This window comes from Petromyzon marinus, chromosome 85 (genome assembly GCF_048934315.1).
Source record: "Petromyzon marinus isolate PM22_M1 ecotype Great Lakes invasive population chromosome 85, UKy_Petmar_22M1.pri1.0, whole genome shotgun sequence".
Lineage (NCBI taxonomy): Eukaryota > Metazoa > Chordata > Hyperoartia > Petromyzontiformes > Petromyzontidae > Petromyzon > Petromyzon marinus.
This window is the reverse complement of record NC_133750.1, coordinates 6508599-6522469: the sequence shown is the minus strand read 5'-3', so window position 1 is coordinate 6522469 and position 13871 is coordinate 6508599. Positions and strand designations below refer to the sequence as shown.

Genomic DNA, 13871 nt, shown 5'->3' with positions numbered 1-13871 from the left:
AGTGAGTGGTGAGTGAGTGAGTGAGTGGTGAGTGAGTGAGTGGTGAGTGAGTGAGTGGTGAGTGAGTGAGTGATGTGAGTGAGTGGGAGTGAGTGATGGTGAGTGAGTGGTGAGTGAGTGAGTGGGTGAGTGAGTGAGTGGTGAGTGAGTGTTGAGTGAGTGAGTGGTGAGTGAGGAGTGAGTGAGTGTGGTGAGTGAGTGTGGTGAGTGGTGAGTGAGTGGTGAGTGAGTGGTGAGTGAGGTGTGAGTGAGTGAGTGGTGAGTGAGTGAGTGTGTGGTGAGTGAGTGAGTGAGTGGTGAGTGAGTGGTGAGTGAGTGAGTGGTGTGGTGAGTGAGTGGTGAGTGAGTGAGTGAGTAGTGAGTGAGTGAGTGAGGTGAGTGAGTGGTGAGTGAGTGAGTGAGTGGTGAGTGAGTGAGTGAGTGAGTGAGTGAGTGAGTGGTGAGTGAGTGGTGGAGTGAGTGGTGAGTGAGTGGGTGAGTGAGTGGTGAGTGGTGAGTGAGTGAGTGGTGAGTGAGTGGTGTGGAGTGATGAGTGAGTGAGTGGTGAGTGAGTGAGTGGTGAGTGAGTGGTGAGTGAGTGGTGAGTGGGTGAGTGAGTGAGTGGTGAGTGAGTGATGGTGAGTGAGTGGTGAGTGAGTGAGTGGTGAGTGAGTGAGTGGTGAGTGAGTGGTGAGTGAGTGACAGTGGTGAGTGAGAGCACTTATTGGACATCAGCTTTCTACCACACGCCATGACGGGTGACCATCATCACCATCATCACCACCATCACCACCACCATCACCACCATCACCACCATCATCACCATCATCATCACCACCATCACCACCATCACCACCATCACCATCATCACCACCATCACCACCACCATCACCACCACCACCACATCACCACCACCACCATCACCACCACCATCACCACCATCACCTCCACCATCACCACCATCATCACCACCATCACCATCACTACCATCACCACCACCATCACCATCATCACCATCATCACCACCATCACCACCATCATCACCACCATCACCATCACCACCATCACCACCATCACCACCATCATCACCATCACCACCATCATCACCAACATCACCACCATCATCACCACCATCACCATCACTACCACCACCACCATCACCACCATCATCATCATCACCATCACCACCACCATCACCACCATCATCACTACCATCACCACCATCACCACCATCACCACCATCACCATCATCACCATCATCACCACCATCACCACCATCACCATCATCACCACCATCACCACCATCATCACCACCATCATCATCACTACCATCACCACCATCACCACCATCACCATCATCACCATCACTACCATCACCACCATCACCACCATCACCATCATCACCATCATCACCATCACCACCATCACCACCATCATCACCACCACCATCACCACCCTAACCACCACCATCATCATCACCACCACCATCACCACCATCATCATCACCATCACCACCACCATCACCACCATCACCACCACCACCATCACCACCATCACCACCACCATCACCACCACCACCATCACCACCATCACCATCACCTCCACCATCACCACCATCACCACCACCATCACCACCATCACCACCATCACCACCACCATCATCACCATCACCACCATCACCACCATCACCACCACCATCACCATCATCACCACCACCACCATCACCACCATCACCACCACCATCATCACCATCACCACCATCACCACCATCACCACCACCACCACCATCACCACCAGCACCATCACCACCAGCACCATCACCACCATCACCATCATCACCATCACCACCATCACCACCATCACCACCACCACCATCACCACCACCACCACCACAACCACCACCATCACCATCACCACCACCACCATCACCACCATCACCACCATCACCACCATCACCACCACCATCACCATCACCACCACCATCGCCACCACCACCACCACCACCATAACCACCACCATCACCACCATCACCACCATCACCATCACCACCATCACCACCATCACCACGATCACCACCATCACCACGATCACCACCATCACCACCACCACCATCACCACCATCACCACCATCACCACCACCATCACCATCACCACCACCACCATCACCACCATCACCACCATCACCACCATACACCACCACCACCATCACCACCATCACCACCATCACCATCACCAACATCATCACCATCACCACCATCACCACCATCACCATCATCACCATAACCACCACCATCACCATCACCACCACCACCATCACCACCATCACCACCATCACCACCACCATCACCACCACCACCATCACCACCACCACCATCACCATCATCACCATCATCACCACCATCACCACCATCATCACCACCATCACCATCACCACCATCACCACCATCACCACCATCATCACCATCACCACCATCATCACCAACATCACCACCATCATCACCACCATCACCATCACTACCATCACCACCATCACCACCATCATCATCATCACCATCACCACCACCATCACCACCATCATCACTACCATCACCACCATCACCACCATCACCATCATCACCACCATCACCATCATCACCATCATCACCACCATCACCACCATCACCATCATCACCACCATCACCACCATCATCACCACCATCATCATCACTACCATCACCACCATCACCACCATCACCATCATCACCATCACTACCATCACCACCATCACCACCATCACCATCATCACCATCATCACCATCACCACCATCATCACCACCATCATCACCACCATCACCACCCTAACCACCACCATCATCATCACCACCACCACCATCACCACCATCATCATCACCATCACCACCATCACCACCATCACCACCACCACCATCACCACCACCATCACCACCACCACCACCACCATCACCACCATCACCATCACCTCCACCATCACCACCATCACCACCACCATCACCACCATCACCAACATCACCACCACCATCATCACCACCACCACCATCACCACCATCACGACCATCACCACCACCATCACCACCATCACCACCATCACCACCACCACCACCACCATCACCACCAGCACCATCACCACCAGCACCATCACCACCATCACCATCATCACCATCACCACCATCACCACCACCACCATCACCACCACCACCACCATAACCACCACCATCACCATCACCACCACCATCACCACCATCACCACCATCACCACCACCATCACCACCACCATCACCATCACCACCACCAGCATCGCCACCACCACCACCATAACCACCACCATCACCACCATCACCACCATCACCACCATCACCACCATCACCACCATCACCATCACCACCATCACCACCATCACCACCATCACCACGATCACCACCATCACCACGATCACCACCATCACCACCACCACCACCATCACCACCATCACCACCACCATCACCACCATCACCACGATCACCACCACCACCATCACCACCACCATCACCATCACCACCATCACCACGATCACCACCACCACCATCACCACCACCATCACCATCACCATCACCACCACCATCACCACCATCACCACCACCATCACCACCATCACCACCACCATCACCACCATCACCACCACCACCATCACCACCATCATCACCATCACCATCACCACCACCACCACCATCACCACCATCACCACCATCACCACGATCACCACGATCACCACGATCACCACCACCACCATCACCACCATCACCACGATCACCACGATCACCACGATCACCACCACCATCACCACGATCACCACGATCACCACGATCACCACGATCACCACGATCACCACCACCACCACCACCACCATCATCACCATCACCACGATCACCACGATCACTACGATCACCACGATCACCACGATCACCACCACAACGATCACCACGATCACCACGATCACCACGATCACGGTGTTTCTCTCCCCTTCAGACCTGTCCTGCGTCCCTATCAGGGAGGAATCTCCTTCTCACTCCCCTTCATCGCAGCTTCCTCATCAACATCATCCATCACGAGGCGCAGGTGAGATGGTAACTACCTCGCCTGGTCTCTGTGGGTCTCTGTGGGTCTCTGTGAGTCTCTGTGTCTCTGTGAGTCTCTGTGTGTCTCTGCGAGTCTCTGTGTGTCTCTGTGAGTCTCTGTGAGTCTCTGTGTGTCTCTGTGAGTCTCTGTGTGGGTATCTGTGTGTGTCTGTGAGTCTCTGTGGGTCTCTGTGGGTGTCTTTGAGTCTCTGTGGGTGTCTTTGAGTCTCTGTGAGTCTCTGTGTGTCTCTGTGAGTCTCTGTGTGGGTATCTGTGTGTCTCTATGGGTCTCTGTGAGTCTCTGTGTGGGTCTCTGTGGGTGTCTGTGAGTCTCTGTGGGTCTCTGTGAGTCTCTGTGAGTCTCTATGGGTCTCTGTGAGTGTCTGTGGGTGTCTGTGAGTCTCTATGAGTCTCTGTGAGTCTCTGTGAGTCTCTGTGAGTCTCTGTGGGTCTCTGTGAGTGTCTGTGGGTGTCTCTGTGTCTCTGTGAGTCTCTGTGTCTCTGTGAGTCTCTGTGAGTCTCTGTGTGTCTCTGTGTGTCTCTGTGAGTCTCTGTCTCTGTGTGTCTCTGTGAGTCTCTGTGTGGGTCTCTGTGGGTGTCTGTGAGTCTCTGTGAGTCTCTGTGGGTCTCTGTGAGTCTCTCTGTGTCTCTGTGAGTCTCTGTGTGGGTCTCTGTGGGTGTCTGTGAGTCTCTGTGAGTCTCTGTGAGTTTCTGTGAGTCTCTGTGTGGGTCTCTGTGGGTGTCTGTGAGTCTCTGTGAGTCTCTGTGAGTCTCTGTGGGTCTCTGTGTGTCTCTGTGAGTGTCTGTGTCTCTGTGAGTGTCTGTGTCTCTGTGAGTCTCTGTGAGTCTCTGTGTGGGTCTCTGTGGGTGTCTGTGAGTCTCTCTGGGTCTCTGTGAGTCTCTGTGGGTCTCTGTGGGTCTCTGTAGGTTTCTGTGTGTCTCTGTGAGTCTCTGTGAGTCTCTGTGTGGGTCTCTGTGGGTGTCTGTGAGTCTCTATGGGTCTCTGTGAGTCTCTGTGGGTCTCTGTGGGTCTCTGTGGGTCTCCGTGTCTCTGTGTGTCTCTGTGAGTCTCTGTGAGTCTCTGTGTGTCTCTGTGGGTGTCTGTGAGTCTTTATGGGTCTCTGTGAGTCTCTGTGGGTCTCTGTGGGTCTCTGTGTGGGTATCTGTGTGTCTCTATGGGTCTCTGTGAGTCTCTGTGTGGGTCTCTGTGGGTGTCTGTGAGTCTCTATGAGTCTCTGTGAGTCTCTGTGAGTCTCTGTGAGTCTCTGTGGGTCTCTGTGAGTGTCTGTGGGTGTCTCTGTGTGTCTCTGTGAGTCTCTGTGTCTCTGTGAGTCTCTGTGAGTCTCTGTGTGTCTCTGTGTGTCTCTGTGAGTCTCTGTCTCTGTGTGTCTCTGTGAGTCTCTGTGTGGGTCTCTGTGGGTGTCTGTGAGTCTCTGTGAGTCTCTATGGGTCTCTGTGAGTCTCTCTGTGTCTCTGTGAGTCTCTGTGTGGGTCTCTGTGGGTGTCTGTGAGTCTCTGTGGGTCTCTGTGTGTCTCTGTGAGTGTCTGTGTCTCTGTGAGTGTCTGTGGGTCTCTGTGAGTCTCTGCGTCTCTGCGAGTCTCTGTGAGTGTCTGTGTGTCTCTGTGAGTGTCTGTGTCTCTGTGAGTCTCTGTGAGTCTCTGTGGGTCTCTGTGTGTCTCTGTGAGTCTCTGTAAGTCTCTGTGTGGGTCTCTGTGGGTGTCTGTGAGTCTCTCTGGGTCTCTGTGAGTCTCTGTGGGTCTCTTTGGGTCTCTGTAGGTTTCTGTGTGTATCTGTGAGTCTCTGTGAGTCTCTGTGTGGGTCTCTGTGGGTGTCTGTGAGTCTCTATGGGTCTCTGTGAGTCTCTGTGGGTCTCTGTGGGTCTCTGTGGGTCTCCGTGTCTCTGTGTCTCTGTGAGTCTCTGTGAGTCTCTGTGTGTCTCTGTGGGTGTCTGTGAGTCTTTATGGGTCTCTGTGAGTCTCTGTGGGTCTCTGTGGGTCTCTGTGTGTCTCTGTGTGTCTCTGTGTGTCTCTGTGAGTCTCTGTGAGTCTCTTTGTGGGTCTCTGTGGGTGTCTGTGGGTGTATGTGGGTCTCTGTGTGTCTCTGTGAGTCTCTGTGGGTCTCTGTGGGTCTCTGTGAGTCTCTGTCTCTGTGTGTCTCTGTGAGTCTCTGTGTGAGTCTCTGTGGGTCTCTGTGTGTGTCTGTGAGTCTCTGTCTCTGTGGGTCTCTGTGGGTCTCTGTGAGTCTCTGTGGGTCTCTGTGTGTCTCTGTGAGTCTCTGTCTCTGTGTGTCTCTGTGAGTCTCTGTGTGGGTCTCTGTGGGTGTCTGTGAGTCTGTATGAGTCTCTGTGGGTCTCTGTGGGTGTCTGTGAGTCTCTGTGAGTCTCTGTGAGTCTCTGTGGGTCTCTGTGAGTCTCTGTGAGTCTCTGTGAGTGTCTGTGGGTGTCTCTGTGTGTCTCTGTGAGTTTCTGTGAGTCTCTGTGTGGGTCTCTGTGGGTGTCTGTGAGTCTCTTTGAGTCTCTGTGGGTCTCTGTGAGTCTCTGTGTGTCTCTGTGAGTGTCTGTGTGTCTCTGTGAGTCTCTGTGAGTCTCTGTGAGTCGCTGTGAGTCTCTGTGTGTCTCTGTGAGTGTCTGTGTCTCTGTGAGTGTCTGTGGGTCTCTGTGAGTCTCTGTGAGTCGCTGTGAGTCTCTGTGTGTCTCTGAGAGTCTCCGTGTGTCTCTGTGAGTCTCTGTGGGTCTCTGTGAGTTTCTGTATGTCTCTGTGTGTCTCTGTGTGTCTCTGTGAGTCTCTGTGGGTCTCTGTGAGTCTCTGTGAGTCCCTGTGAGTCTCTGTGGGTGTCTGTGAGTCTCTGTGGGTCTCTGTGAGTCTCTGTGAGTCTCTGTGGGTGTCTGTGAGTCTCTGTGAGTCTCTGTGAGTCTCTGTGTGGGTCTCTGTGTGTCTCTGTGAGTCTCTGTGAGTCTCTGTGTGGGTCTCTGTGGGTCTCTGTGAGTCTCTATGGGTCTCTGTGAGTCTCTGTGTGGGTCTCTGTGGGTGTCTCTGGGTGTATGTGGGTCTCTGTGTGTCTCTGTGAGTGTCTGTGAGTCTCTGTGGGTCTCTGTGAGTCTCTGTCTCTGTGTGTCTCTGTGAGTCTCTGTGTGGGTCTCTGTGGGTGTCTGTGAGTCTCTATGAGTCTCTGTGGGTCTCTGTGGGTCTCTGTGAGTCTCTGTGAGTCTCTGTGAGTGTCTGTGGGTGTCTCTGTGTGTCTCTGTGAGTCTCTGTGTCTCTGTGAGTCTCTGTGAGTCTCTGTGTGTCTCTGTGTGTCTCTGTGTGTCTCTGTGAGTCTCTGTGAGTCTCTGTCTCTGTGTGTCTCTGTGAGTCTCTGTGTGGGTCTCTGTGGATGTCTGTGAGTCTCTGTGGGTCTCTGTGTGTCTCTGTGAGTCTCTGTGGGTCTCTGTGAGTTTCTGTGTCTGTGGGTCTCTGTGAGTCTCTGTATGTCTCTGTGTGTCTCTGTGTGTCTCTGTGAGTCTCTGTGGGTCTCTGTGAGTCTCTGTGAGTCCCTGTGAGTCTCTGTGGGTGTCTGTGAGTCTCTGTGGGTCTCTGTGAGTCTCTGTGAGTCTCTGTGGGTGTCTGTGAGTCTCTGTGAGTCTCTGTGAGTCTCTGTGTGGGTCTCTGTGTGTCTCTGTGAGTCTCTGTGAGTCTCTGTGTGGGTCTCTGTGGGTCTCTGTGAGTCTCTATGGGTCTCTGTGAGTCTCTGTGTGGGTCTCTGTGGGTGTCTCTGGGTGTATGTGGGTCTCTGTGTGTCTCTGTGAGTGTCTGTGAGTCTCTGTGGGTCTCTGTGAGTCTCTGTCTCTGTGTGTCTCTGTGAGTCTCTGTGTGGGTCTCTGTGGGTGTCTGTGAGTCTCTATGAGTCTCTGTGGGTCTCTGTGGGTCTCTGTGAGTCTCTGTGAGTCTCTGTGAGTGTCTGTGGGTGTCTCTGTGTGTCTCTGTGAGTCTCTGTGTCTCTGTGAGTCTCTGTGAGTCTCTGTGTGTCTCTGTGTGTCTCTGTGTGTCTCTGTGAGTCTCTGTCTCTGTGTGTCTCTGTGAGTCTCTGTGTGGGTCTCTGTGGATGTCTGTGAGTCTCTGTGGGTCTCTGTGGGTCTCTGTGAGTGTTTGTGGGTATCTCTGAGAGTCTCTGTGTGTCTCTGTGAGTCTCTGTGTGTCTCTGTGAGTCTCTGTGTGTCTCTGTGAGTCTCTGTGGGTCTCTGTGAGTCTCTGTGTCTGTGGGTCTCTGTGAGTCTCTGTGTGTCTCTGTGAGTCTCTGTGTATCTGTGTGTCTCTGTGCGTCTCTGTGGGTCTCTGTGAGTCTCTGTGAGTCTATGTGAGTCTCTGTGGGTGTCTGTGAGTCTCTGTGAGTCTCTGTGGGTGTCTGTGAGTCTCTGTGAGTCTCTGTGAGTCTCTGTGTGGGTCTCTGTGTGTCTCTGTGAGTCTCTGTGAGTCTCTGTGTGGGTCTCTGTGAGTCTCTGTGTGGGTCTCTGTGGGTCTCTGTGAGTCTCTGTGGGTCTCTGTGTGTCTCTGTGGGTGTCTCTGTGTGTCTCTGTGAGTCTCTGTGGGTCTCTGTGGGTCTCTGTGTGTCTCTGTGGGTGTCTCTGTGTGTCTCTGTGGGTGTCTCTGGGTGTATGTGGGTCTCTGTGAGTGTCTGTGGGTGTCTCTGTGTGTCTCTGTGAGTCTCTGTGTCTCTGTGAGTTTCTGTGAGTCTCTGTGTGGGTCTCTGTGGGTGTCTGTGAGTCTCTGTGAGTCTCTGTGGGTCTCTGTGAGTCTCTGTGGGTGTCTGTGTGTCTCTGTGAGTGTCTGTGTCTCTGTGAGTGTCTGTGGGTCTCTGTGAGTCTCTGTGAGTCTCTGTGTGGGTCTCTGTGGGTGTCTGTGAGTCTCTGTGGGTGTCTGTGTGTCTCTGTGAGTGTCTGTGTCTCTGTGAGTGTCTGTGGGTCTCTGTGAGTCTCTGTGAGTCTCTGTGTGGGTCTCTGTGTGTCTCTGTGAGTCTCTGTGGGTCTCTGTGAGTCTCTGTGTCTGTGGGTCTCTGTGAGTCTCTGTGTGTCTATGTGTGTCTCTGTGTGTCTCTGTGAGTCTCTGTGGGTCTCGGTGAGTCTCTGTGAGTCCCTGTGAGTCTCTGTGGGTGTCTGTGAGTCTCTGTGGGTCTCTGTGAGTCTCTGTGAGTCTCTGTGGGTGTCTGTGAGTCTCTGTGAGTCTCTGTGAGTCTCTGTGTGGGTCTCTGTGTGTCTCTGTGAGTCTCTGTGAGTCTCTGTGTGGGTCTCTGTGGGTCTCTGTGAGTCTCTATGGGTCTCTGTGAGTCTCTGTGTGGGTGTCTGTGGGTGTCTCTGGGTGTATGTGGGTCTCTGTGTGTCTCTGTGAGTGTCTGTGAGTCTCTGTGGGTCTCTGTGGGTCTCTGTGAGTCTCTGTCTCTGTGTGTCTCTGTGAGTCTCTGTGTGGGTCTCTGTGGGTGTCTGTGAGTCTCTATGAGTCTCTGTGGGTCTCTGTGAGTCTCTGTGTCTCGGCGAGACTCTGTGAGTGTCTGTGTGTCTCTGTGAGTGTCTGTGTCTCTGTGAGTCTCTGTGAGTCTCTGTGAGTGTCTGTGGGTCTCTGTGGGTCTCTGTGTGTCTCTGTGAGTCTCTGTGAGTCTCTGTGTGGGTCTCTGTGGGTGTCTGTGAGTCTCTATGAGTCTCTGTGGGTCTCTGTGGGTCTCTGTGGGTCTCTGTGAGTCTCTGTGGGTGTCTCTGTGGGTCTCTGTGAGTCTCTGTGAGTGTCTGTGTCTCTGTGAGTCTCTGTGGGTGTCTCTGAGAGTCTCTGTGTGTCTCTGTGAGTCTCTGTGGGTCTCTGTGAGTGTCTGTGGGTCTCTGTGAGTCTCTGTGTGTCTCTGTGTGTCTCTGTGTGTCTCTGTGGGTCTCTGTGGGTCTCTGTGAGTGTCTGTGTCTCTGTGAGTGTCTGTGGGTCTCTGTGTGTCTCTGTGGGCCTCTGTGAGTCTCTGTGGGTCTCTGTGGGTCTCTGTTTTTCTCTATGAGTCTCTGTGGGTCTCTGTGAGTCTTTGTGGGTCTCTGTGAGTCTCTGTGAGTCTCTGTGGGTCTCTGTGTGTCTCTGTGAGTGTCTGTGTGTCTCTGTGAGTCTCTGTGTCTCTGTGAGTCTCTGTGGGTCTCTGTGAGTGTCTGTGGGTGTCTCTGAGAGTCTCTGTGTGTCTCTGTGAGTCTCTGTGGGTCTCTGTGAGTCTCTGCGAGTCTCTGTGTGTCTCTGTGGGTCTCTGTGAGTGTCTGTGTGTCTCTGTGAGTGTCTGTGGGTCTCTGTGAGTCTCTGTGTGTCTCTGTGGGTCTCTGTGGGTCTCTGTGGGTCTCTGTGAGTCTCTGTGGGTCTCTGTGTCTCTGTGAGTCTCTGTGTGTCTCTGTGTGTCTCTGTGTGTCTCTGTGAGTCTCTATGAGTCTCTGTGGGTCTCTGTGAGTCTCTGTGGGTCTCTGTGGGTGTCTGTGAGTCTGTATGAGTCTCTGTGGGTCTCTGTGGGTGTCTGTGAGTCTCTGTGAGTCTCTGTGAGTCTCTGTGGGTCTCTGTGAGTCTCTGTGAGTCTCTGTGAGTGTCTGTGGGTGTCTCTGTGTGTCTCTGTGAGTTTCTGTGAGTCTCTGTGTGGGTCTCTGTGGGTGTCTGTGAGTCTCTTTGAGTCTCTGTGGGTCTCTGTGAGTCTCTGTGTGTCTCTGTGAGTGTCTGTGTGTCTCTGTGAGTCTCTGTGAGTCTCTGTGAGTCGCTGTGAGTCTCTGTGTGTCTCTGTGAGTGTCTGTGTCTCTGTGAGTGTCTGTGGGTCTCTGTGAGTCTCTGTGAGTCGCTGTGAGTCTCTGTGTGTCTCTGAGAGTCTCCGTGTGTCTCTGTGAGTCTCTGTGGGTCTCTGTGAGTTTCTGTATGTCTCTGTGTGTCTCTGTGTGTCTCTGTGAGTCTCTGTGGGTCTCTGTGAGTCTCTGTGAGTCCCTGTGAGTCTCTGTGGGTGTCTGTGAGTCTCTGTGGGTCTCTGTGAGTCTCTGTGAGTCTCTGTGGGTGTCTGTGAGTCTCTGTGAGTCTCTGTGAGTCTCTGTGTGGGTCTCTGTGTGTCTCTGTGAGTCTCTGTGAGTCTCTGTGTGGGTCTCTGTGGGTCTCTGTGAGTCTCTATGGGTCTCTGTGAGTCTCTGTGTGGGTCTCTGTGGGTGTCTCTGGGTGTATGTGGGTCTCTGTGTGTCTCTGTGAGTGTCTGTGAGTCTCTGTGGGTCTCTGTGAGTCTCTGTCTCTGTGTGTCTCTGTGAGTCTCTGTGTGGGTCTCTGTGGGTGTCTGTGAGTCTCTATGAGTCTCTGTGGGTCTCTGTGGGTCTCTGTGAGTCTCTGTGAGTCTCTGTGAGTCTCTGTGAGTGTCTGTGGGTGTCTCTGTGTGTCTCTGTGAGTCTCTGTGTCTCTGTGAGTCTCTGTGAGTCTCTGTGTGTCTCTGTGTGTCTCTGTGTGTCTCTGTGAGTCTCTGTGAGTCTCTGTCTCTGTGTGTCTCTGTGAGTCTCTGTGTGGGTCTCTGTGGATGTCTGTGAGTCTCTGTGGGTCTCTGTGTGTCTCTGTGAGTCTCTGTGGGTCTCTGTGAGTTTCTGTGTCTGTGGGTCTCTGTGAGTCTCTGTATGTCTCTGTGTGTCTCTGTGTGTCTCTGTGAGTCTCTGTGGGTCTGTGTGAGTCTCTGTGAGTCCCTGTGAGTCTCTGTGGGTGTCTGTGAGTCTCTGTGGGTCTCTGTGAGTCTCTGTGAGTCTCTGTGGGTGTCTGTGAGTCTCTGTGAGTCTCTGTGAGTCTCTGTGTGGGTCTCTGTGTGTCTCTGTGAGTCTCTGTGAGTCTCTGTGTGGGTCTCTGTGGGTCTCTGTGAGTCTCTATGGGTCTCTGTGAGTCTCTGTGTGGGTCTCTGTGGGTGTCTCTGGGTGTATGTGGGTCTCTGTGTGTCTCTGTGAGTGTCTGTGAGTCTCTGTGGGTCTCTGTGAGTCTCTGTCTCTGTGTGTCTCTGTGAGTCTCTGTGTGGGTCTCTGTGGGTGTCTGTGAGTCTCTATGAGTCTCTGTGGGTCTCTGTGGGTCTCTGTGAGTCTCTGTGAGTCTCTGTGAGTGTCTGTGGGTGTCTCTGTGTGTCTCTGTGAGTCTCTGTGTCTCTGTGAGTCTCTGTGAGTCTCTGTGTGTCTCTGTGTGTCTCTGTGTGTCTCTGTGAGTCTCTGTCTCTGTGTGTCTCTGTGAGTCTCTGTGTGGGTCTCTGTGGATGTCTGTGAGTCTCTGTGGGTCTCTGTGGGTCTCTGTGAGTGTTTGTGGGTATCTCTGAGAGTCTCTGTGTGTCTCTGTGAGTCTCTGTGTGTCTCTGTGAGTCTCTGTGGGTCTCTGTGAGTCTCTGTGTCTGTGGGTCTCTGTGAGTCTCTGTGTGTCTCTGTGAGTCTCTGTGTATCTGTGTGTCTCTGTGCGTCTCTGTGGGTCTCTGTGAGTCTCTGTGAGTCTATGTGAGTCTCTGTGGGTGTCTGTGAGTCTCTGTGAGTCTCTGTGGGTGTCTGTGAGTCTCTGTGAGTCTCTGTGAGTCTCTGTGTGGGTCTCTGTGTGTCTCTGTGAGTCTCTGTGAGTCTCTGTGTGGGTCTCTGTGAGTCTCTGTGTGGGTCTCTGTGGGTCTCTGTGAGTCTCTGTGGGTCTCTGTGTGTCTCTGTGGGTGTCTCTGTGTGTCTCTGTGAGTCTCTGTGGGTCTCTGTGGGTCTCTGTGTGTCTCTGTGGGTGTCTCTGTGTGTCTCTGTGGGTGTCTCTGGGTGTATGTGGGTCTCTGTGAGTGTCTGTGCGTGTCTCTGTGTGTCTCTGTGAGTCTCTGTGTCTCTGTGAGTTTCTGTGAGTCTCTGTGTGGGTCTCTGTGGGTGTCTGTGAGTCTCTGTGAGTCTCTGTGGGTCTTTGTGAGTCTCTGTGGGTGTCTGTGTGTCTCTGTGAGTGTCTGTGTCTCTGTGAGTGTCTGTGGGTCTCTGTGAGTCTCTGTGAGTCTCTGTGTGGGTCTCTGTGGGTGTCTGTGAGTCTCTGTGGGTGTCTGTGTGTCTCTGTGAGTGTCTGTGTCTCTGTGAGTGTCTGTGGGTCTCTGTGAGTCTCTGTGAGTCTCTGTGTGGGTCTCTGTGTGTCTCTGTGAGTCTCTGTGGGTCTCTGTGAGTCTCTGTGTCTGTGGGTCTCTGTGAGTCTCTGTGTGTCTATGTGTGTCTCTGTGTGTCTCTGTGAGTCTCTGTGGGTCTCGGTGAGTCTCTGTGAGTCCCTGTGAGTCTCTGTGGGTGTCTGTGAGTCTCTGTGGGTCTCTGTGAGTCTCTGTGAGTCTCTGTGGGTGTCTGTGAGTCTCTGTGAGTCTCTGTGAGTCTCTGTGTGGGTCTCTGTGTGTCTCTGTGAGTCTCTGTGAGTCTCTGTGTGGGTCTCTGTGGGTCTCTGTGAGTCTCTATGGGTCTCTGTGAGTCTCTGTGTGGGTGTCTGTGGGTGTCTCTGGGTGTATGTGGGTCTCTGTGTGTCTCTGTGAGTGTCTGTGAGTCTCTGTGGGTCTCTGTGGGTCTCTGTGAGTCTCTGTCTCTGTGTGTCTCTGTGAGTCTCTGTGTGGGTCTCTGTGGGTGTCTGTGAGTCTCTATGAGTCTCTGTGGGTCTCTGTGGGTCTCTGTGGGTCTCTGTGAGTCTCTGTGGGTGTCTCTGTGGGTCTCTGTGAGTCTCTGTGAGTGTCTGTGTCTCTGTGAGTCTCTGTGGGTGTCTCTGAGAGTCTCTGTGTGTCTCTGTGAGTCTCTGTGGGTCTCTGTGAGTGTCTGTGGGTCTCTGTGATTCTCT

At 53.2% G+C, this 13871-nt stretch overlaps 1 protein-coding gene across 1 annotated transcript in view; it reads left to right on the top strand.

Annotated features, from left to right (window-relative positions):
- The first annotated feature begins 717 nt into the window (after positions 1-717).
- LOC116938340 (uncharacterized) overlaps positions 718-13871 on the top strand; it is a 49502-nt gene continuing 36348 nt past the window's right edge. The window contains exons 1-2 of the mRNA XM_076057930.1: positions 718-737; positions 4000-4089. Coding sequence (XP_075914045.1) covers positions 731-737; positions 4000-4089 — 97 coding nt within the window. The 5' untranslated portion in view covers positions 718-730. The remainder of the gene's footprint in view (positions 738-3999; positions 4090-13871) is intronic.